Source organism: Hydra vulgaris, chromosome 09, assembly GCF_038396675.1.
Source record: "Hydra vulgaris chromosome 09, alternate assembly HydraT2T_AEP".
Classification (NCBI taxonomy): domain Eukaryota; kingdom Metazoa; phylum Cnidaria; class Hydrozoa; order Anthoathecata; family Hydridae; genus Hydra; species Hydra vulgaris.
The window spans coordinates 19,353,805-19,381,158 of NC_088928.1; the positions used below are offsets into that span (position 1 = coordinate 19,353,805).

Here is a 27,354-nt window from a genome sequence, read left to right on the forward strand (position 1 = left end):
CTCTGAGCCTCAGTCAAATCTGGACTAAGATAAATATCTTTATGCGCGACATTACTTCTCAACTTTTTAGCTGATGCTAATATTGTGTTGCGAAGAATATCCTCAGCTAATTCAACAAGAATTGGACCTGGTTTATAAGTTTTAGATCTCAGCCGTCTAACAAATTTTGGTATTACATTCTCTTGATTTATGAGCTTAAAAATTTCATTTACTTTTCAATTTATTCTCTCAATTTAGCGCTAAAAGTTTCTTTAGATTTTCTTAAGGTTGTTACGCATTTCATTTAATCGAATCAATGATATATTAGAAATACCATATAAAATTTGTTATATAATATTATTTGTTTACTTATTTATTATAATTATTAATAAATTATTAATAAATAAAATAATAATAATTATTAATAGTTAATTATTATCTAAGAAATTTTCTTAATATATCTTTGAATTAAATGGGCTTCCGTTCGGACTTCCATTTTGGTTATTAATAGCTTTTAAAGTTCAAAAAGTTAAATAAACTTCAATACAAAATTGGTATCTTTGTTTATTTAGGTTTTCTTGTGTGTGTGAATTTTATGCCTTTTTTTTTTGTGTAAAAAACTTGTGTATAAGAAAAAGTACTAAAAGCCCAAAATTGTAAGAAACTTTTAATACTAAGCAGGGGCGGATTCAGCATTATTGGTGTTTGAAATAGCTAACTTCCAGCAATTGAGCAAAATCCAAACATTTATATGTCTATAATTATGTCAAATACGGGTGATTTGAAAAAAATTACGTTGATTGGAGCCTAAGAACAAAAACGCCCTAATATTTTTGGTCCCCCTTCCCTGCCCCAAATATGAGAGCAACAAGTTGATAAAATGTTTTTTTTACTAATCTTAATTAGACTTATATTTATCGATAAATTTAAGTTCCGTGCTATAATCTCAACGTTCAAAAATTATGACCTTATAAAGTTTGAACCCTCCTCAACAATTTAGAGTGGTGCTGTTCTCTAAAAGTTGTTATTATAACTTAATATGGCGCTGTAATCTAAAGGTTTTTATTATAAGTTAGAGTGCACTGTACTCTTACAGTTTTTATTACAATTCAGAGTGGCACTGTACCCTAACAGTTTTTACTATAAGTTAGTGCAGCTGTCAAGTTAATGAGATTCTCTGATAGTTAGGTAGTTAGATAAGGGATAACCCATTGTGATACTTTGTCTAAAAGATACTTTTATGCACACCAACAGTTAATACTTTTGTAGGACACCGGCCCATGATGGTGGCTGGGATTACACTACATTTATATGGCATTTTGAGACACCCCAAGTAGCAAGCAATTTTGGTGCAAAATTGACACAATATTAATCTCAATAATTGTCAAATATTGTTTACATTATTGCACCAGTATTAAATTTCTACATCTTGATGAAAGCCAATTTTTATTTAGAATATTGGCTACATAAAACTGTAATATATTTTTTTATCGCATTCAATGGAAAAACGCATAGAGTTTAGAACAATTTATTTTAAACCGAGAACATTATTATGTTAATGTTATGACTCAAAAATATTTTGAAAAATTAATAAACTTTTGTAACTTAATTATTTAAAAATTACTATTAGAGCTGATTCTAGAAAGAATTCCTGCACCAAGACATCCAATGGCATGGTAGATGCCTTATTTTATTGCAAGAGTATATTTTTCTGAGTATATCATGTTGGACCTCAAAAGTAGTGAAAGTTTTAGAGATTTCATAAAAAAAATACGTTTTTCAAATGTAACCTTCTTAAAGAAGGTATTGTTAAAAAAACATTTTAAAAAGTCCTTATTTTTTTATTTTATTTTTAAATGTTAGTTTTTTTTACAATAAATTTTAAAAAACCGAATGTTATTTTAAAATTTTATTTTTTTTAAACTATCAATGAAATTTGAGATCCAACTCGATATACTTTTAGAGAGATATTTTTTTGGTGATGTATATATATATATATATATATATATATATATATATATATGTATGTATATATATATATGTATATATATATATATATATATATATATATATATATATATATATATATATATATATATATATATATATATATATATATATATATATATATATATATATATGTATATGTATATGTATATGTATATATATATGTATATGTATATGTATATATATATATATATATATATATATGTATATGTATATGTATATATATATATATATATATATATATATATATATATATATATATATATATATATATATATATATATATATATATATATATTTAAATATATATATATATACGGAAAAAAAACACATACTGAAACTTTTTAGTCCCTGTGTAATAAGGTATAATATATATTAAATATTTCTCAACTGGGAGGTAATCCACTGTTATTCAGGGTGGTAGCCCTCCCACCATCACAGCAATATAAAGAAAGCACATAATTTAAAATTCCTTCATTTTGTGCAAGGTATTATGGTTAATAAAATTGATGCAAATGGTTACTCAGCCATTAAAAACTTAGCACCGTCTATCACACACCTTGATATCTGGATAATGAAGCTCCGTAGCATCATTTCAGAACAGAAAGCTACTATCAACCTGCAAGCCAACCAAATAAAAATACTTGAACAAATATTAGCAGTAATTGAAACCAAAATCAACTCTCAACCACCCACCCAATCAAGCCCACACCAGCCATCCTGGAGTAATATTGTCAGAAACAAGCCAAACTCATCGCCACAAATCGGTCAAGTCCTTGCCGAACTAAAGTAAGCTGCTAAACGAGAAATGAATATAACAATATTTGGTGTCCCAGAACCAGGGTCCATAGCAAATGTCACCCAAACACCACCATCAGCGTTACCCTGCATCACAGAGATCCTAAATATTATAGACCTTACCAATGACGATGTTAGTTTCTCCAAACGTCTTAACACAAAAAAAGCATCAAATTGTCGGCCTATTGTTGTAGAATTCAAGAACATTAATAACAAAAAATTAGCTCTGATAAACTCTCGCAAGCTCGCTACACAAGAGAATTTCAAGACATACAGAGTCAGTCCTGACTTGTCTCCTGCTGAAAGAGAACTTGAGTACCAACAACGCAAAGAACGCAACGTTCGTAATGATAAACTACGTAATGATAACCCTGGTGCACCCTTTCACTGGGGCATTTGCAATGGAGCAATCATCAAGATCCGCGGTGCCCTTACTTCTCGCTCCACCCCAACTAACTAGCATTAATCTCAACACCAATCGCTTACCAACCATCTGTACCACTAATATGCGCTCACTCTGTAACAAAATTGATATTTTTAATCAATTTCTTATAGATACATTGACATTGCCTGTTTAACTGAAACCTGGCTTAACCCCAGCGGTAAGCAAATTATTATTTCTCAAATCAATAATAATTACACTTGCATAAGCACTGAACGTCAAGATCGCATGGGTGGTGGTACTGTTATATTCATAAACAAAAAATACTCAGGTAAAATAGAAAAAATAAAATTAACTACAGACTACTCGTTTAACTTGATGCCTATACAAGAAATCGAACTAACAATCGTTCGTGTGTACCCAAAATTACTTCCCCGAGGATACTCTTCTTGCCTAGCTATATGTGCCTATATCCCGGTTTGGTCTAAAATTAAACAGCGCAATGCATCTTATCAACTTGCACAACTCATTAAACCAGCCGTAACTCGTTGCACAATTGGCACTAAACCACTAATATTTCTTGCAGGGGATCTAAATGGCTGCCCTACTGACTTTATTTGTCATTCTCACCAACTCATTCATCGAAATCAGTCTTGCTGATAAAGGTCAAATCGCAACCCCTATCTCTGAGACACTAGCAAGCCAACTAAATGATCATTTTCAAAGTGTTTTGACTGGCAAGAAACAACCCAGCCTCTTATGCTTCATTAACCGAAAGGCAAACCCGCCTACTACCCCCATTTTTACCCTTAATAACATTGTCAACCAACTTAGCAAACTCAAACCAGGTTCCTCAAAACCAGATGATCTCTCTCCGTTTTTACTCAAATCTGCTCACTTTGAAATTGCCTCATCATTCTGCATCCTATTCAACCGCCTCATAGAAAACAGTTACCTACCTGACCAATGGAAATCAGCAAACATAACACTGATTCCAAAAATTTCTAACCCACAATTGTCTAATGACTATCGACTAATTGTCATTACATCCGCATTATGTAAAGTTTTTGAACGTATTATTACCATATTCATTGTCCATCACACCAAGCAATTATGGGTCTCAAACAAACAGCTCGGTTTCTTTCCAGGCCGAAGTACGATGGACGCCATTATTAAAATTATAGAGGACTGGAGTCATGCGAAAGATAACAACAAATCAATTTATGTAGTATTCTTTGATTTCGAAAAAGCTTTTGATCTTTTCAGTCATGAAAAGTTACTGTTAAAGTTAGTGAACATTCTACCTAGCTGGCTCAACTCTTGGATCGCAGCTTACTTATCTAACCGTCAACAAAGAATGGTAAACGGAATGAAACTTAATGACCCGAAATGTAAAATTATCAGAATTATTCCCAGATGCTCCGAAATTCAAGCTTTACCATCCATTGCACTCAATAATACTGAACTTGAAATAGTCAGCAGCCACAAATATCTTGGAATCATGCTCAATGAGAATATTGATTGGGATGAACAATGGACAAAAGTTTACAACAATATAAAATCAGTACCATATCTGCTCAAACGTCTTAAGCAAATTGGACACTCTCAGCCAAACCTTTTACAGGTCTACCGATCTTACGCTATTAGCCACTTGATATATAGTGCTCCTATTCTCACTTTGTGCAGTGCTGCTGCAAAAAGAGAGATCCAACATTTTCATAAAAATGCCCTACAAATTATTGGAATTGATGTAACCAATTCAAGCAGCTTCAATATTATTTTTGACATTGAAGAGTTACTTAACAGGATCTATATTAATACACTCAGAAAGATCTTGCAGACCCATGCCATCCTATAACTACTAAATTAACTCAAACCAACAGCAGAAACCCTAATAGATTCCCGTATGCTCTTAACACCGCAAAAACAACTACTTACCAAAAAACTTTTATTCAAAAATACCTCCGAATCCTTCGTGATGGCGTCAGTGACCTCTACCTCCCAAGCAATATTGGAAGCTCTACTGCCTTTTCAATGCATAAATAATATGTTCCTCCCCTGTATTCTTGGCAAAATATTAATATTAAAGGAAAGATAGAATTTTACAATTCATTACATAAAGTTTTATAAAATAAAAACAAAAAAAAATATATATATATATATATATATTTATATAAATATATATATATATATATATATATATTGCGGAGTAACGAGTTTGTTACTCTGCAACTATGGATGATTTTTATCTGTATATCTGAGTTTTATACATATTATTATATACATATATAAACTAATATTTATATAAATAAAATATTTAAAAAAACGGATTAATACAAACACATTTAACATTTTAGAAAATTATTAACCAATATAGATATTGGACGAATTATTAAAGCTGCTGACCAAGGACCACAGAACTGACTACTGACCTGTGTTTCACAGAAGCATTTGAAAACGTTTTGAATGACAAAAATCAATTAGTAATAGATTGGTGAAGAAATATAAACACACTGGTACAGTTGAAAGGTTTGTTGGATCTACGAATAAAAGCATCTGGTGAGTGTTTTGCTGGAAAAGTCCTATGTAAAAAAACCAATTGCAAAAAAAGTTTAAGTTGGTGCATTGAGCTCAAAGATTGGACATGTGAACAATGAGCTTAAGTTGTTTGGAGCGATGAGTCTCCTTTTGTATTGTTTTATAATGGTCGATCTCGCTGCTGGAAATTAATTGGAAAAAAGTTCAAACCCCAAGCGTGCAAGCCAACCATTAAACAAGACAAAAAGAATATTGTTTGGGCTATTTTAGTGCACACAAATTTTGAGGGTACTTTGGACCAGAATTTGTATCACAAAATCTTAATTAATCAACCTGGACCAAGTATAGAAGAACTTTTCACTAATGGTGACTACATCTTTCAACAAGATAACAATCCCAAACATACGGCACGGTTGAATAAAAAATATCTAGAATCTAAATTGATATCAATTATGACATGGCCAGCACAGTCTCCTGATTTAAATCTAATAGAAAACTTTTGATCTATATTGGATAGATATTTGCAAGATCGTAGGGCAACAAATGATAATGAATCGTTCCTTATTCTTCTTGCTGGTTGGAATGCTTTGCCAAATGAATTATTAAAAAGACTTATAGATAGTCTGCCTTCTAGATGCTCAGAAGTTCTATATGCGCACTAAAAATTGCGTATGTATATATATGAGGGAAAAATCAATTATAAAAAATTCATGGTCAATTTAAAAAAAACTCTCAAATAATAATATGAAGTAATTAATAAAGTATAAACAAATTTAAATTTGGCTCTGCGCAAAAAATTAAATTTACGCAAAGTTGAATGAATTAATGTAAGGTATAAAATTCATACATAATCAGGCCGTATAATGTTAGTTGTTTAATTAACATCTCTTGTAGAATAAGACGTAAATTGGGTATAAAAACACAAAACACAGCTACATACTAAATGTGTTCTTCATTTGTAGTTAAGACCATAAAATTTAATGTAAAATTAAGCTACATCGATGTTAGGGGCTGTCCATTAATTGTGTCAATAATTATTTGCCAATTTTTTCCCCTCCCCTTGTCAACAACTTCACAAACTTCCATTGACCCTTCTATTAAAATTACGTCAATATTTGGTTACCCGAAATCTAAGAATTAAAATAAAAATGGAAAATATGTTAAATAGACTTGTTTACAACTACACCAAAAAAATAAATAAAAGTAAAATGCATAGAAAAAAAAATTTAACTAACTTTTAGCTTATTAACATATTTTCAATTTGTAACTACAAAGGCTTAATCTAAACGTAAAAGATATTATAGGGTTTACAAAAATCACCGCCCCCGTAACGTTTTGATTAATGTTATATGAAAATAAAAACGAAATGTTTTTTTAAAAGTTTATTTCAATAACCACATTATTAAGCTTTAAGTTGCTGCAATTAAGAAAAAAACAAAACGGTTTTTAAAAATGTTAATACACAAAAATTACACTTTGTAAAAAAAAAACGGTTTTGCCCCCATTGTGAGGCATAACCGCACCCTCACAAAAACTGTTGGGGGTACACTTTTTGTGGTACATTTTCTTTACAATTGTTACAGCTCAGATTGTTTGCTAATTTTGTTACACATTTGCATACTGATAGACATTCTTTGTATTTACAGACTGAGTTTTCTCATTCGAACATACAATTTCCGTAGGTGTAGCAATTTTTGCTTCTGCAGTCTTAGCAACTGTTTGAGAATTTAAAACAAAAAGTTTTCAGACCCATGTACTTTTCCAGTTTCGCTTTACTATTGTACTTAGGTAATTTACCATTCAATATAGCAGGAAGATATTCATTGTATGTTACTAACTGAAGCTCAGTATAAACTGGTGAGTATAGATATTTTGCCCTTTGGCATCGTTTCAAGGTTGCTGAGTTTTCTCATTCAGAATACTTACAATTTCCTCGGGTGAAGCAATAGTGAAAGAAGCCATAGATGTTGAGGAAAAAGTTTCTGGTTCAGTGCAAGATGTCAGGGATACATCTTGTAGTGAAATAATAATCACCATAATAATCGACAGATATGCATAAATATTTATGTTATAAATATAACAAACACAAATGTAATATACTCTTTGCTTTATATTTTAATCAAAAACTCATTTATAAAAACTAAATAAAAAAATACGAAATCAAATTTCCAACTTCTCAAAATAAAACTGTTTCTATTTAAGTTTTTACATATACGCAGTGTGATGATTGTAATTATTGTCATTTGTAATTATCTAACTATTATAAATATCAAAAGTATGCGGTTGTGCCTCCTGTGCGTCAATGTGCTTTTGCCCCAGAGGACAGTTTTTAGAAAGATCACAGTTTCATAGCTTGCTTATTAGGTTATGTTGGTATCAAAAATGGTTTTTACTTAATGAAATAACGCTGATAACACATATATTCAACACCAAAATCAAAAATTGTCTAATCCTTATAAAAAGGTCTGGAAAAATATGATGTAATTATAATATTTTTATCAAAAAAATATATATATTATTAAGTACAACTTCTCAGAAAGGCAACAGGCACTCTTTTTGACATAAACAAAATGTAACTGTTTTCCCAGCGCAAGGTATGTTTGTTGTATCATATTAGATAATATTTTTCATAAGGAAATGTTAAAAAACAGTTGTGCCTCCATATGCGGTTATGCTCCCACTTCCCCTACACACTATACCTTTAAATCATGAACATATTTTCAATTATTATAACACTTTAAAGCCTATTTAAATATTTACCAAGACTTGCTCTAACTTCAAACAGAAACGAAATTAAAAAGTTATACTATAAATACACTTTTGATTTATGATTAATAAGATATGTTAATAAATCTTAATAATAAATTCTTAATAAAATCTTAATAATAATAAAAAATTTATGATTAATAAGATATGTTAATAAATCAAAAAAATATATTTTTTTTTATTAGCAAATCTAAATCTCCAATGTAACACAGGACTACAAACGCTGCCTAATTTTCCTTTGTTAAGTAATTAGATTTATTAAAAAAAGTAACACTGGTAGCGTCAGCTTTTCTTGACCTCCCCTTCTCCCCCTTGTCAACAATTGTCAAATCCTTTCCCTTTTTTTGTTGACAAAATTAATGGAGAGCTACTTAGATGAAGCATAAGTACAGTTGACTCTTGATATCTCAAATTCTCAGAGAACCGCGAAAAAGTTCGAGACATCGAGAGTTCGAGATATTTAGAGCATTTTTGCCAAACGAGTGCGCAAGGGACTGGAAAAGTTTGAGATAACCCTAAACACCGATTCCACAGCCTCGATGGTTTGCTTTAATCGTTTTATAATATCTATGTGTATAACATTTTTTTAAAACTTATATTATTTTGGTAAAAAAATATAAGCTTTTTAGGATAAATTTCTTTTTATTTTTCAATTTCTATTTTATGAGCTATTGCAAAAATAAGAGCGTCACGGCGTGACAAATCGATGTCAAGTTATGATGCGCGTTTTTTGAGCTATATCTGTAAAAATATAAATAAAAAATTATGAAAAATTTTGTTTTAATAATGCAGTTAGGTTATTGCAATTCTATAATTAAGTTTATATTTTATATTTAAAATGTAAATGCCGCAAACTTATGTTTTCTTTATTAAAAACGCATTAACGTAGGTTATGGAATAGCAATTCCATAACATGCGTTAATGCGTTTAACTTTACAGTTGACTCTCAATATCCGATATCTAGAACTATCCGTTATCTAGATTATCTAGAATTATCTAGATTATCTTGATTTATCAAGATTATCTAGATATCTAGATTATCCGATATCTAGAACTATCTGATATCTAGATAGAACTATCCGATATCTAGAACTATCCGATATCTAGTATTCGGATATTGAGTCATCTGTAACGTTAAAAATGTTTTACCGCCACTTCACCGATAAATATTATATCCATAGTAACGTTACAAATAAATGGTAATTTATTTATTTTTATCACAAAATGATAAAACCTGATAGGTTTAAGCGTTTTGGATACTGGATTTTAGTTAAGTATTATTACCATTATGAAAACATTTCTAGTATTAGTCTAGTATTAAACATATTCAAAGTATTATTATGTATGAAAACATTTCTAATTTTAGTTTAAATAGCCATATTTTTTTGTGAGTAGTTTTATTTGTAGTTTTTAGATAAATAAGCTTTACTTTAATAGTTAAACATTTGTTTATTTAATACAAACTTAAAAAATGATAAAGTATAACCATTTCTTATTTAAAAATTAAGTAATTTTAAAGCTTAAAAGTCTTACTAGTATTTAAATGGGTTGTGATGCGTATTCTCAATGCATATTCTTATCTAATTAAGTAACATGTGCTGTTATGACTTATGTCATAACAGCACATGTTACTTAATTAGAATTATAATAAAAATCAAGAAAAGCTCAATAGTTTTGTAATCAATCAATCATATATGTTCTGAAAAAACATTTCATGGATATTTACAAATAGTAATTCTACTAATCTTAAGTAAACACCAAAAATACAGAACTTTATATATATAATTAGTAATAGTTATAAAAATAGTAATGATGATAATAATAACAATAATGATATTAAAAAAAGAACAAAAAAGCACTGAATCATTAATTAGAACAAAAGAACACTAAATTACAACAGTAATACTGTTGGAGGGAAGAAGAGGATAAATATAAATTGCTTTTTGAACCATTTAAGTAGGCATGCAAATAAGTTTACAACACCTGTAATATTTAAGTTCATAAGCTAATAGTTAAGTAATTGCAAATAAACTTTGGTGGATCAAGCTGCATAACAGTTTTTTTTTGTTATGTAGCTCTTTTTATCCAAATTTTTTCTCCAAAAACGTTAAGGCTTTATAAGCCTAACAATTTTTTTATTAGTTCCTAAAGTATTTTTAAACAGTACTACAATTAACAATATTTGTTTGATATAGTTTTAAATATTGAAATTCTTTCATACAGTTCTATATTGCTTTTGTAATTTCTTATATTAGTATCTCATTGACATTTGTATTTTTAAGTAGTTTATATTTTCTTTATTTTTACAACTTTAATGATTACCATTCAAGTTATTATTTAACTTGTACCAAAGTTTTGTTACCCAGTTTCAAATAAAAGTTACTTGCAAATGAAAGAAACTTGTTTATAACTCAAAAACATTTGTTTATAAATTTCTCAAAAAAAATTATAATCTTTTTCAGTAACTTGCTACTTAAATAACACCTTAGTATATAAATAGTACCTTTGTATATCTTATCTTAGTATATTGCTTTAGTTTGTATGAAAGTTTACCACTTGACTAATTATTTGAATTTGGTGCAAAAATTGCCAGAAACTGAAATTCTCATATATTATTCATTTCCTATTTTTCTTTGCTGCGTTTTCTATTTTCCTTTACATGATTTTCTAAATTGTCATAATACTGTTGTGATAAATAAAATATCTTAACAATAAAAATTAATATGTGCCTCCTGTGATAGCCACACTCATTTTATTGTAAGGCATAGATGTGGGCTATGTTTAGTTATAGTATTTAACTACATTTGGGATGTATGCTAGTTACCAGCAGTTTTTGGTATTATGTTGCTTCAAGCATCTTTCTATTCCAGTAGATAGTTTATACTAAAATAAGAGTAAAAAAAAATAATCATTAACTAGTAGCTATCTTATTTGAAAAGTAAGTTTAAAAATCAACATATATAAACCGCTTTTAAAGACGCCATTTTTTTTTAATTTAAAAACAAAAATATCTGTAACTTTTTTATGCTAACTGTCAATCTAAACCCAAATAAGTCGCACTATTTAAAAAAATATGTGGCCCTTATGAAATTTTCTTGTCAGGATTGCAGCGTATTTAAACTTTACAAAACTAGTTTAGTTGTACACTAATGTTTATTAATTGACATAATGGCTCATTAATAAAAAGAATAAAGTTAGTTGTAATGCTGTCAAAAAAAATAAATTCAAGTTTAAGAAAAAAAATTGAGGAAGAAAGAGCAATAAAAACAACAACAACAACAAAAACACACGATAAAAAATAGTAATAAATTTATTTTCAAGTTTTCTACCTTTTTTTTTAATTATTTAAATTTATTACTAATAACTGTAAAAATATATTTTAATAAAAAGACTAATGCTTATTATGCAATAAGGAATAAAAGCAGTTTATTATTGAGCAATAACAAGAATAAAGGTAATTTTATAGCTAATTGAAGTGGATATTAGACCATACTCTAAAAAAAAATACTTTTTTATTTTTAGAATATAATTACTTTGCTCATAGAATGGATTTGCTGTTAATTACTTTTTTAGAAAATTCCAATTTTTTATGGCAAAGTTTATAAAAAAAAAATAAAAATAAATAAAAAATAAAAGTTCATAAAAAAAAGTTGTTACAATGAAATAACAAAAATAAATTTTGTGTTGTGTGTGTCTATTACCGAGGTACACCTACATAACACAAAAAAATTTTATATACAGTATAAGATTTAACATTAAAGTTGTTAAGAAATTTAATACAAAAGCAACTTTTTTTGAAGTGTCAAAAATTCAAGTAATTCTACCCATATGAAAGACTTAACTCTACCCATATGATGGACTTTCATATGAAAGACTTTAGTTTGAGTTCATTTTATTATACCTTATAAATAATATAGTTTTAATGTTTTTTCTTGACTTTTGTGAGTTGGCATTTCATTTAAATTGAAAATTTTTACAAGACTAAAAATTTATCTGTTTTTATTTCAAAAGAATATTTAGTACAAGTGAATTAAAAGCTAATTGAAAATGGTTATAAAAAAAGGTTTAATAATTTTAAGAATAACATGCATACTAGTAGGTTTTTCCAGTAAAAACCTTTATTTACCTGTCAATAAAGTTAAGATAAAATGAAAATAAAAAAATAAAAGAAGATGAAAATTTTAAAATAGAAAAAGATAAATTTAACACAATCATTATAAAAAGTTCAGTTTTTTTAATATCATTTATCTAGTATCAAACTGAAAATTTAAACAGAAAAGACTTATATGAAATACATTAAATGTACAGTAAAATGTTTGGAATATAACATAAAACAAAAATTCTTTTAATGAAAAGAAAATATTGTTTACCTGGAATAACAAACAGATGATATATTAAATATATAAAATATTTAAGTATAATAACAAAAATTATTTTACACACATAATCAGGCACTGTTTATCACATAATGAAATACATCGCATAATATAATGCAAAAATATTCAATTTTCAAATAACAATGTCTAAGCAAAAACTTTTTTACAATGTAAAAGAAACATGGAAAACCAAAAAAGTATTATTATTTCCTGGATCCAAAAAGTATTATAAAATTCTTTTTTTTAAATCAATTAATACATTTTAGAAAATAAATCTAATTTTGAAATCCAAAATAAAAGTTTTTCTTTTTCCGGTTCTAAATTTTTTATCAAAACTTTTTAGCACTCTAACTCTTTTTCAAAAAAAATCTTCATGATTAAACTGTGCATTTCCAAAATTAATGTGGGTTATGTCTATTATGTATTGGGCATTCAATACATTTTTATTTGCAGATATTTATATATACTGTTATTATTATTTTATAGAAAATGATTTTTAAAATGAAGATTCAGCTTTTGTTATCTTTTTTCAATATCGCTATTAACATAACATTTGTTGGCTGCCTAATTTTATCAAAAAGTTCAATTGAGTTCTGTGAAAATACAGGATTAAGCAATGATCTAAAGGATCCCACAAATGTAGTAACCCAATCAGCATGTGAAAAAAAGATGGTTGTTTTGTTGTCTGTTGGAAATAAGCAGGTTTAATTGCATTTAAAGTTGTTTGGTAAATGAAGTAATCATCAAAAAAAAAAAAAAATACTTACCAAGAGTTTAAGGTTATAATAAATGTTTTTAATATGGAAAAATTTTTTTAATTTAGGGAGAAACTGAAAAGCTTCAGGCTGTTGTTTCTGTTGTTCAAAACTCAGCCACAAATGAATTTGCAAGACTATATAATCCATTTATGATAACTGTTTCAAAATCACCTGTTTATCTTAACTTCCCATTCTTTTTTAATGGAGTAAGTAACTTGACTTGTTAAATATTAATGTAAAAGCTTTACACAAATTTGTTTTGTGTTTTTGTTTATTATGAATGCATATCATAAGTACCACTTTTCTAAAGATTAACATCCACGATTCCACACTAATGTGGTTTGAACAGGGGCTGCTTATCTTTTTAATTTTAAGTATGATATTAATAATATCATGCTTTAAATTAAATTAATATAATAGTTAACAGATAAAAGCAATTTTTAATGTATTTTGTTTGAGTCAATTTGTTTAGAAATGTGTGCAAAAAATTTTAGGTAATTTGTTAGAAATTATTTAGAAAAAAAAAACATGAAATTAATCATGTTTGTTACAAAACTATGTTTGTTATAAAACCATGTTTGTTACAAAACCTTATTTGTTACAAAACCATGTTTTTTACAAAATCATATTTGTTAAAAAATCATGTTTGCTACAAAACCATGTTTATTACAAAGCCATGTTTATTGCAAAACCATGTTTGTTACAAAACCTTGTTTGTTACAAAACCATGTTTATTACAAAAGCATGTTTGTTACAAAACTTTTTTTGTTGCAAAACTTGAGCTGGAACTAAAGCAAAAAAGTTCTAAAAACCTAAAATTGTTTGAGAAAAAATTTAAACATGTGAGAAAGATCAATAAAAATATACATAGTTTATAAAAATATTTTTTTGATGTTATTACAAGGTATCATGAGAAATAATGAAAGACTAAAATTTTCAAAATATTACCACCCATAATAAAATTAAAATGTCTCATTTACTCTATACACTATATAATAAGCTTGAACAGCTTAAGCTGATTTTTTAAAATTAGTTTTTTTTTTTAATATATTAAATATTATTTGTATTTTTTGTATATAGAATGAAAGCAAATAATATTTATTATTTATTTCAGCTTATTATATAGGGAATGAAAATTGGTAAAATTATTGTAAATTAAAAAAAAAAAAATTTATAAAAAATAATTTATGATCTTTATTTAAATATATTGCAAACATAGTTTTTTTTTAAGTCTTGGTTCTTATCAAAGATTTTATAAGCATAAACTTCTCAATTTTTTATTACTTTTATTTTATGTTTTCATTTAATGGATTTATGTGTTACTTATTTAGTTAACTTTTGTGTTAATTTTCAATAATTTATTTTTATTCTACTTGTCATTATCATTCTATATAATCAAAAAATAGCACGTAATTTTATTTTTTATTTCTGAATATAAGCCTAATTCTCCTTGTGTTGATTTCATTGTAATGCTTAAGGTTTTGGATAAAATTGCTAAGAAGACAAAACAAAGTATCTCTGTCCAAATCTACAATTAAAAGCAGAATTGTTGATGAGTGAGAATATTGAGCAGCAAGTCATTGCTAGAATTAGAAAAATTCCTATGTTTGCTATCCAAATTAATGAACTTACAGATGTTGGCTATCTGGTTCAACAGATCTGATGTGTGAGATTTTATAATAAAATACTTTTATAATAAAAGAATGAAATTATTTTTCATGCTTTCATTGAAAATGTGAGTTTCATTTAAGTTTTTTTTTTTTTGCAAAGCCTTATACACTACAACAAAAAATGAAGGCGTTTTCAAAACTTTGAATGCTTATTTTGAGAAAAAACAAGTTAAATAGGAAAAAAAAAGATATTTGTAACAACAAATTTCAGTTAGTGCAACAACAATGGTACATAATCAATGATGGGTTCATTTATATAATTAAAACCCATTTTTTATGTAACTTTTTTCCAATAAAAAAATACTGACCGGATATTTAAACATTGCTGTCTTTTAAGAAAAAATCAGGGACACAAACTGCATCCCTGATTTTTTTATTGTCAGCGTTTTTACAAAAGTAAAAAATTCAATAATGTCTAATACTACTTCCTGTAAACTTTTTACAAAACTCTGTGAAAAAAAATTATTGTGACCCTCTAGTGAAGTAGGTTTATTAAAAAAATAAGGTTACTAAATAGGAGATCTATAAACAAGAAACTACAACCAATATTGTTAATGTGTGTATGAAGTTCATATAAATCAATAGTATACATGTTGTATGTATGAATGTATGTATGTATGTATGTATGTATGTATGTATGTATGTATGTATGTATGTATGTATGTATGTATGTATGTATGTATGTATGTATGTATGTATGTATGTATGTATGTATGTATTTATGTATGTATGTATGTATGTATTTATATGTATGCAGAGACATATTTATATTTTCAGCGCCCTGGGGCACTATTCCTTTAAACACCTTCTTTTAAGAATACCTGTCAACTTTGATATGGAGTGGCTTTTAAAAAGCATTTTCAATACAATATGTATTTTCAATACATATTTATTAAATTAAATTAATTACTTATAAAATTATAATTTGCTACTTGACTTTTATTTAGCAAATGTCTTTATAATGTCATTAAAGTTGATATCTATGATAAGATTCAATAGATAGAGTACTCGAGATGTATATGATACACTTAAATTGATAATGTATGTTTATCACCCTAATAACACAGACAGAGTTGCTAACTTATTAAGGCGATCACTAGTCATTTCTGACCTCAAATAAGATTTAATCCTCTTTAATGCTGAAAATAATCTCTATGTTGAACAATCAGACGTTGTGCAGCATAGATATATTCTTAATGCTTTATCTATGTAAGAAAGAGTTCTTGAAGTTTATCTGTTCTAATTATTTTACAAATATCTATTATAGTTTTAGGTCTCATGTTTTCAGTTAAACTAATTAAATAACTTCTGAGTTGTATACACTCATTAGCAAACAAAGGCAAAAGATCATTTTTGTATATACTTTGAAGTATTTTTGTTTTTTTGTAAACTTCTAATGGTGATAGTTTTATTATTTGAAATAAAAAAGTAAATTTTTTATTGGCTTCATCATAGCACAATTTTCTTCTTTCTAATTCAGAATGTAGTTTATCAATAATAGCATAATGTTTGTTATTCTTAAAAGTGTCTTGAATTTCAAAATTTATTTCTCTTTCTATTTTTTATCTACAGTTAATTTTCTTTTTCTTTTGCCTATTTTTGGATATTTTTGTGTCCCGATTTATTAAATGCTCTCTATTCATAGATATTAAACATACTCTTTAGATCTAATACGTTTAACGATTTGTATAAACTTACAAATGTTTCTAAATCAATCTCAACTACAATAGTTTACTAGTTTTGTTGAATCTTCCTTGTATATCACCCCATATTGTGGCCATTATAGCTGATTCAAGACTGTCTAATTTTAAATATAGTCTATTAGCTTCTGATCTTGTGATTGAATTTTCTGATTTATCATCCTAGGCCTAGGAGGCCTTCTATAAAAAAGTAGCCAGATGCATTTAACATCTGCCCAAGATGAGCATTTTTATCGAGACACCTCTACTGGTGTGGAAATTTTCCATGGAAATTTATGAAAAAAATCCATGGGTAAAAACATTGGAACATGTTTCCATAAAAAATCTATGAGTTTTCCATGGAAAACCTATGAGTTTTCTATGGAAAAGCTATGAATTTTTCATGGAAAAGCTATGAATTTTCTATGGAAAAGCTATGAGTTTTCCATGGAAAAGCTATGAGTTTTCCATGGAAAAGCTATGAGTTTTCCATGGAAAAGCTATGAGTTTTCCATGGAAGAGCTATGAGTTTTCCATGGAAGAGCTATGAGTTTTCCATGGAAGAGCTATGAGTTTTCCATGGAAGAGCTATGAGTTTTCCATGGAAGAGCTATGAGTTTTCCATGGAAGAGCTATGAGTTTTCCATGGAAAAGCTATGAGTTTTCCATAGAAAAACCATGAGTATTCCATGGATTTTTTTCATAGATTTTTCATGGAAAACTCATGGTTTTTCCATGGAAACGCATTACATATAATAATTTAAAATTCCATGGTTTTTCCATGGTAAAACAGTATGTTTTGTTTTTGAATTATTTGAAATCTTATGTTATTTTAATTGCCATAATACCATAAAACGCAAATTTTATCACGCAACTCACTAATATTATTGAGTTCTCTTAATCAATGGGATCGCTTTTGCAGAATAAAATCAATAAATGAAGTCAAATTTAAATCTTGTTGAAAAACATTAATGAAAAAGTTTATTGCAAAAAAATATCCTCTGGTTCATTTATGTCCACAATATTGCCTTTCATTTGCCACTTTTTGAGTTCTCTACATCTTGCAGCTTTTCATTAATTGACTGCTTTATCATCCTGTTATCGGCCCCAGGAAATTGTTTCTGAACATATACTACAAAACAAAGCAGGAAATACAAAACTTGTAATACACAAAGTAACGCATTGAACAATGTGTTGCTTCATGTATTACAACATGTATTGAACAATGGCATAAAATCATGTATTAAACAATGGCATAAAAATATAATGTTTAGTAATGCCAATTAAAAAAATGATGCACAAATAATTTTTACAAATGGCCTAATTTGAAATACATAACAATCTTACCCAACAGGGCAGCAACTTTTGATAGATTCAATGCTTGCTTTGCTACCTTTGAAGAGTTACAAATACGACCTGTTACTGAACTCTGTACCATCTCCTCTTAGATGAAAATCAAATCCATGAGTAGCCTACCAAGATAAGTTGCTTGTCAACTTAATCATTAAAGCTTCTTGTTTGATACTGTGACACCAAACCAAAAGTAAAACTTGTGACAATCATGTAAAACCTATTTTAATTGGTAAAAGTATACCAAGTCATCCACATTTACACATAAAGCAACTAGATATAATTAAGCATGTTTATCTAATGTTAATCATACTAGCATTTGACAAAGAAAAGTGTTTTCTCTTTCTTATGTATCTACTTGGAAAAAGTGACAAACTTAATAGATCGGCAATACAAATGCAAAAGCTGATCTATCTTTGCTTTGTCAATTAATCATTACCCCTTTTGTAACAGGGTCCAAAAACTCAAAAGCAAAATTTTGCCAACTTGATGTTGGCAAACTACTATTATATGTTCAGTACAGCACTCTAATGTGCTGACCTGAATATATAAATGAGTTTTTAAAATTTTTAAATTTTGAAAATACAGCCTGCAATAATGAACAATAATAATAGTAGTAAATAATAATTAAATAACTCAAATTGTTCCAACACTCTGAAATAGATTGGCTCATGGCCAATGTGAAGCTTTGTTGCATGAATCCAAACATTTTGGTAAATCTATAACAACAACAAATAAAAAGTATATACATGTAGCATATTCTACAAGTAAAATTTCATCACTAAATATCTAAACCGTACACTAATCAATAGCAGTTTCCATAGTAAAGTTTATATAATAAAAGTATAAACATTCTCAAAACTGAGCGTAGCAAATATACATAAACACATTTTAAAAATATTTTAGTCAAAAGTGCAAAGAAGCTAAACTTACCATTATTCAGTTTACATTATATTTGTTTCAATTGTTTATACTCTATTTTAATATGAGCATGTTCCTCTGCTTGCATAGTCATAGCAGCAATTTCTATATAGTATAAACATTCTGATATTTAGATATATCTAACAAATTATTTGTTGCACAAATTTTAATGGTTCGAATAACGTTGATTATCAGTTTTATCAAAATGAGATGTATTCTGTAGGAATTTTATATATGTTAAATAACTTAAAACAATCTTTTACACTACCCAATAGTTCTTGTTGTTATTGTTATTAATCAAATTAAGAATAGGCTAATAAATCATAAAACAAAAGGAAAAAATAAAACAGTTAACAAAAGTTTGTCAAATAATATTTATAACGTCAAAGATTACCATCAAAATATTTTTGTGCAATGGAAGCCAATAGATGGTTCTGCCAACAACTTGAAGACGTTATTGTTAATCTTGAAGTATTTGCAGATTTTAAGCAGTTGTGACAGTTAGTGATTGTGACAGCCAGGGCATTTTATCTAGATTTATTATCTATTTCATCTTCATTATTATAGCTATTGTTTGAAATAGCTGATAAAATCCTTTTGTCAAATGATTTTGTTGCATAATCTTCCCTCTAAGATTATTAATTAGAAAATTAATTGACATTTTATATTATTGATTTAATTTTGATATTTCATTTGTTCATAATATACTTTGTTCATAATCAAGGCATGCGACGCATGGGTACACATACAGCAACTTTACAACTATTTAAATATAAATATTAAGTGTGCTATAAGTACTTAAGTCACAAAAAACAAGTTAAGAAAACAAGTTATTTTTAATTTAATCTTATATTTATGTAATCTTTTTGCTTTTAAAATATTATCAATAACACAAAATCCATAAAAATTACAAACAAATTAAATATTAATTTTTTTATTAGAAAAATAAAAAGACTAATAGATATATTGATAACAAAAATAATTTTCTCAATACCTTTTTTTTCCGGACATTTCCATACTTTACATCTGAATCTGAAGATATATTGTCTCAGATATTTAGAGCGAAATGAGTGCCATGCTTAGAGCCGCCCCTGAAATTTTTGAGATATTTGAGAAAAAGATTTTTGAGAAAACTAAAATAATGAAATAGGTGTTTTCGTTCGTTTCTCAACTTTTCAACACATAGTGTAGGGCCCAAAACTAACCAGGGGGTGTGGTTGGGGGTTGTTAGAGCAACAACTGTCTGGTATTTCACTGTGCAAAATGATATATATTATTGAATGCAAATAAATGATATCAATATTATTTATTTTATTAAAACTATAAAACATTTAATAATTAAAGAAAATGATTATAGCGAAATTGGTAGAAAAAAAAATACAATAATGATGAAAACAAAAAATTAAAATAGTTATAACAAACGTAGTTATAAATTCAACAAACCTTAAACTTTTAAATAATGCTAACAAAAGCTAAAATAAAATACACGATGCATAATAAAAACAAATAAAATTAACATTCAAATAAATAAAACAACAGATTTATACAACCAGATTAAACCAAATGCAATAAACTAATTAGTCAATTTCCAATTGATTGGGCAGAAAGCACACATGATGTTACAAGAGAAAATACATTTAGAGGTAAAAATAAACACTTTTGCTGAACTATTCTTAATTAAACTCCCTGTAGTGAGTTTAATTAAGAATACGTAACATTCATTGTTAACAATAACAAATAAGCTAACAAGACACAGTATATTATTTCTTACAACTACGCAGTAATTAATTCTATTACAACTCCTAACATACTGCTGACTTTGCAACATTTGGCCATTAACAACTGCTCTTTCAAAAAAGCTAACTGACCTGGAACTACATTAGGCAAATTTGTCTCTAAAGCTTGTTTTTCCGCTTTGGTTAGAAACTTATACTTTGGTGTGAGTTTTACATTTTCTGTAATGCAAACAACTTTTCCTGATGTATTTGTTCTAGATAAACATTGATCAAAAAACTTCAAAACGGATTCTGGAACACTATTAAAATATTTAGCACCTATAATTGGCAAATTTCTGTATAGAGTAAAAGTACAACATATCTAAAGTGTTACACTTTGTGTACCTTTAAAAAGGTCCAAAAAAAAGCTATTGCTGTTTTCAAACATAAAGTTAGAAATGCCACATAATGGACCCCACTCACGAACAGTAGAAAAAATATGCTGTAACAAATGAATGTTGTAAGTCATATAATCAATAGCATATATTGCACTAAAATCAGACACAAACACATGCAATTGATTCTCAGCTTGATATAGGTCTGCATGACTAATATTTTTGCTTGACAATATGTAAATACTTTCCACTAGTAGCAAAATACATGTAAAACAAATACAGAATAAAAGAATAACCAGTTACACCATTCTGAGGCTTTCCACTTTGCTCTTTTATAAAAAGATCTTGGTGCTCTTATAAATTACTAGGTGGTTTTATTTTTAGCATCATTTCATTTATATTGCTAATTTTATTGCCTATATACCATGGGTCATTGGTCTTTTCAAGCCACAAGATGCTCATGTGTCTTGCAACTCCTAGCAAAATGTAGTGCATGTAATCCGCAACAAATCCATCAGTTATATTAAAATAAGGAATCAGTAACAATAGATTGGCACCCTTTACACCATTTCTTATTTCTCCATTTTCTACAAAATACCTCACATTATCAACAAATCCATCTCAAGTTCTGCTTGGATATAATGGATTATCAAAAACACATTTTAGAGGTCCACCATTACTGTTACTAATTGCAATACCTGGATTTAAACACCATGAACATTCATGTTTTCCATTAAATTGTTTAATATTTTGCAAAACACACCTTGCAGCAGAATCACAAGAACATACTAAACAATAAACCTTACTTACTATATTTTTATTCTGAGCCTTACTAAACCACAAAAAGCCTGTATTTGCTAATTTTGAACATTCCTCTACAAACACCTTAAAAAAAGTATTTATTTTAGGCTTAACACCAAACCATAAACCTGTTAACAGCACATGCTTCCTTCAAATGTTAAAAGGCAACTCATTAATTACACATTGCAGAGGCCAAATACTTTTTATAGATGACCTTAAAGCACTTGCTCCATCACAATTCCTTTTCATTGACGTACTAACTGTCTGTTGCAACACTGCAATAGATTAATATGAAGACTCATCATAAATGTACTCAATGTTGTCGGCATTATTTTTAACACGATCAAAACAGTACTGAATAAGATCAAATAAATTACTATTTTCCCACATTTTACGTAACTGATGTTCAAGAGGCAGCACAAGAAAAAACCCTCTGTTTAAACTTTGTACATCAACTTCACAAACTGGACAAACATCAAAATCACTTATAGTGGTACCCAAATATGTACATGTAGAGCATTTATTGCAATAGAAACGTTGTTCCAATTTGCCTTGGCAAACACCAAATATTTTATTAAACAAATATCTAGTTTTTGGTAACAATAACTGAGATATAAAAGTATGCAATAGGCTAAGCAAATCGTCCAAAGCAAGTTTTGTCAAGCTATGTTGCAAAACAAAGGCTATTATAAGTGCGATTGCACCGCCAACTGTAATTGCAGAATCAGGTAAAAAATTTTCTTCTTAAAAAAGATTGTTAACATTTAACATCATTGTCTGTTCACCAATCTAGATAAAATTAATATATACATACTAATTGATTTTCTTTATACATTAATTTATTTATACTTAAAATTATTATCTATTATAACTTACTTTAAAATTTGGCATCAACACAACTTTTTGAAAGTTCTATATAAATGTTGCCAGCACGCGGGTAACATTTATATAGAAAAAATAGCAATAATTATATCATTTTCTTTCTGCATATTGCAAAACATCATTCATATTGCCAGTCAAAATTTCCTGCTAATAATGTAGAAATTTAAATAATATGATAAAGTTAAAATAAGTAGATTTATGCACAAATTATTACATATATAAATGTCACCTGCATGTTAATAACATTTGCAAAGAACTAATATAGTATTACTTTAAATTGTAATTTAAAAAAAAACTTACTCCTTCATCTGAGCTCTCTGCATGGTGTACATCATCATTTACATTTTCAGTCAAACCTGCCTACTGATAATGTAGTAGTTTGAATAAAATAATAATGTTAAAATGAAAAGATTCATGCACATATATAAATGTTAATTGCATTTTAGTTGCATTAATATTGAACAAGGCAGCAAAAAATATATTACTTATAAATCATTATTTAAGAAAAACTTACTTCTTTATCCAAACTATCTAAAAGATGTAAAACATTATTTCTGCTGCCAGTAAAATCTGCCTGCATATAATGCAGTAATTTAAATAAAATGATAAAGTTAAAATAAAAAAACTTGCATGCACTGTTACATTCAAAAAATTATTAAATTTTTACTTTACTATTTAAAACATAATAAATATAATAAATACATAATTTATTATATTTATTATGTTTAAAAAAAAATTAAAAAAAAGTGTGTGCATAACAAAATTTATTTGTACTTTAGACGAGGGCTTAAAAATAATTATAATGAATAATACTGTATTGTTTATAAGCATTGCTTTTATATATTTACATCTAACCATAAAGTAAAATCTTGCATATTAATTAATCTTTTTTTTAAAAATATTTTTAAAACATTGCCTTTGTTTTCCTTCTCCACTTTGTTGTTCTTGGAATATCATTATAAGTTGCATCCCAAACATAACACTTATATCTTTTTTGGTTAATTTGTACAAAGTTTGCCATTTTAATTAGACAGCTTTTGAATTATCTATAAAAATATTAAATGCATATAAAAACTGACAATATTACAAATGATATGAATAAACAACATCATTTATATCACCAATCAAACATGTCTGCTTATAATGTAGTAATTTAAATAAAATAATAAAGTAAAAATATAAGGATTTATACACAAATCAACTAAATTAAAATGAATGCAAAAAATATTATTTAGTCAAGTTACAACTGATTGTAACAAGTTACGACGGCGTCTTTAATCGTGCAATTCTAAAACCCATGGTGCAATATGAGCAATAAAAAAAACCATGGTTTACCCATGTAAATCCCATGGATTTCAATTTTCATGGGAAAATCATGGTTCACCCATGGAATTCCATGAGACTTCCATGAAATTCCATGGAAAGTTTCTGTGAGGGTAACCTTTACTCAACCAAGAACCCCAAGGCAGGGGGTGTTTTAAGTCTTAGTTGGCTTCTCCTAGCCTTTGACTAAAAAAGCATATCCTACATGGCAGCAGAATATGAAGCAGGTTGTTCTGGGTTACATGTTGCCGGATAACCTGACTTGACCTTATTTGCCATTATTTAAATTTATGTGCAAAAATGATACAGCAGTGTACATTAATAATAATAACATTTATATTAAACTAAAATGCGGTTCAAAGAAATATAATTGACAGAAAATCTTTTATGAAATGTTGGGCAAAGATAATAAAATACATAAAATGTTATTTTACATACGTAGCTATTTAAAAATTTTGAACTTTTTTCAGAGGTTGCTGGCATGAAAAAGTAGTTTTAAGTTTTATTATAACATTCAGTTTCATAAGAGTGATAAGGCATTTTTGAAGCTCACTATTTGCAGTGCTAAGTACTACTTTTGTTTGCGTCAAGTTCTATCAAATAATTTGTATACAATTATTGTACTAAAAAAATATTAAATACCATTATCAAATTATCTCCACATTTCTTTTGTAAAAATTAGCGGTTTTGAAGTAATTAAATTTAGCTTAGTCATTTCTTTTACTCTTTTCCCCAAAACAACTCTCTTATTCAATAAATCTCTTTTACCCTTCTCAAACTTTTCTATTGTCAACAACATTTTTGACTCTTTAATTAACAAACTTAAAATCTCATATTTTATTTAGCAACTTGTAACAATTTAATAGTGGTATTATTAAAAGGTATGCAGTTTGAATTATGTTTCTGGTAGCACCACACCCAACTTATTTCTCTGCACAGCTACCTTTGTCATGGTTCATGCATTTATGGTTTAAGACTATTGCTCCCTTTAGCTTGTATCTATAAAAAAAAAAAAATTAAACAATCAATTCAATCCTCAACTGCTGATTGTTCAAACATACCAATAGAAAATTATGTGTTTATTGCATCTATTGTGTCTTAAATGGATTCAGTGAGGCAAAAGACATTGCACATTGACATATCAAAGTAAATCATTTGATATATCAAAAATAAAGGTTTTCATGTACTAAGTTCACATGAAGCAAAGTTTTTAAGTCACAAGTTTCATGTATGATTTTGCTTGAAAAGTTGAAGTCAAATTGGGTTCATTAAAAATTAATTGTCATAAGATGTTTCAATAAACTAGTAAGCTTGTTGAATACATTTGATATTTAGAAATATTTTTTAATAATGAATTAAAACTTTTATAATAACTTGATGTAGTTTTACATTCCAGAAAATGAAATAAAAGTTGTTAAAAATCTTAAAATTTAAGTGTTAAAAGACGGAAGAACTTGATGGTAATAATTCTGGCATTTCTCAGCACACAAGTAAATTTTCAATCCAGTTCACTCAAGGACTCTAATTTAACATTTTTCAAGTTTGAGCTTTAACTGGTTTTAAACAAGCAGTTATTGCCACAAAAAATTAAAAAAAACTTTACAACTACCTAGATACTACTGACATATTTTTTAAATAAATTTTATAAAGTTTATAAAAATCTTAGGAAGCAGATCGAAATTATGGAACCCGATAATAAAAATTTTTAAACGTTTTTTCAGTTAAACATGAATAAGGTAAAATGATTAGTAAAAATCATGAACAGGATCTATAGCAATTTAAGTACCATTGTCTGCATTTTTTTAATCAAATGACTTAAATAAAATTAAATAAATTGCTTTAAATACAATTTTCTTTAATACAGAGAATAGTTTAATTATAATCAATATAATATAATAGTTTAATTATAATCAACTTTTTTCAAATTAAAATCTATTTAAAAAGTCAAAGAATTGAAAAAAATAATAATTTCATCATAATTTATTTTATTTAGATAACAGTAAATAATCAACCTTATGAAGAAATAATTTTGAGCAAAAATCATTGGTATGTTTCAGATAGTTCTCGTCAATGCTTAGACCAATGGCAAGTGGATGAAGATGATGATGAACATCCAACTTGTGGCTACCAATATATAAACAGCAATCAAACACAAACTGATGGAACATGGAAGACTGTCAAAACAAGAATTTGGGACAGCCAGGTTAATTTTTAATTAAATTTAGAAATATGTTTTCTTTAAAATATATATACATTATCATTCCTACTGATAATTTAAAGAATAGTTCAATGGTTAACTTTGTGGGAAAATGTGTTTGCATGTTATGTTTACAGTTATACATTCAAGAAAACAGCAATCAATTGTGATTTACAATTTCATTTATTATTTATTAGCTTTGTCAAATGTCCATGTTCCATTAAATTTAATGTTCAATATCCATATTTATAGACATTTTAAAATTATAGAATGTTTAGCTAAAACAAAATCTTCAACCTAAATGCATTTAGATGCACAAAAAAAAGAAAAAAGTTCTGACATCAGTAAGATAAATTGACACCTCTTTGTAAAATATTTGGCTTTTTTTTTGCTGTGACAAAAAAAATGGTTTGCTATATTTCTTTATGATAAAAGTTTTTGTTATTAGAGTGCAACTACTGATGTTTCCCTATATATGGGGTAACATTGACAGCTGTATATTTTATGCTGTAAATGTTAAAGTTGCATTATTTGGGGTAACATTATCATAGAAATTTTGATAGCAAAATAGAGAAAGCTTTTTAAATAAATATTGAAACCAATTTAAGAACCAAGAAAATAAGGGCATTCCGCCAATGTTCTCTTGGTTCTTTTTCTTTTTTAGTCAATTTTCTCAGGTTATCTTTTTTGAAGATGTTTTTAAAGTAGGCTTCTAGTTGCCTTCTTTCTTAACTTCCTGTTAAATTCTGATTGTACTACTATTAAGTTTATATTGATCATATCATTGAATGTTGGTGTAATCTTATTTTAATTGTTA

The 27,354-nt window shown here is 27.5% G+C and overlaps 1 protein-coding gene across 3 annotated transcripts in view; it reads left to right on the top strand.

Moving 5' to 3' along the window:
- The first annotated feature begins 9,686 nt into the window (after nt 1-9,686).
- Nucleotides 9,687-27,354, top strand: part of LOC101240634 (hapless 2) — a 100,887-nt gene continuing 83,219 nt past the window's right edge. Inside the window, exons 1-4 of one of the 3 annotated variants that reach the window (XM_065804970.1) lie at nt 9,687-9,857; nt 13,333-13,548; nt 13,670-13,810; nt 26,334-26,543. In XM_065804970.1, the coding sequence (XP_065661042.1) occupies nt 13,336-13,548; nt 13,670-13,810; nt 26,334-26,543 (564 nt within the window). In that variant the 5' untranslated portion in view covers nt 9,687-9,857; nt 13,333-13,335. Of the gene's footprint in view, nt 9,858-13,316; nt 13,549-13,669; nt 13,811-26,333; nt 26,544-27,354 lie in introns of those variants that run through there. The other 2 variants (XM_065804971.1, XM_065804969.1) reach the window with 2 other exon arrangements.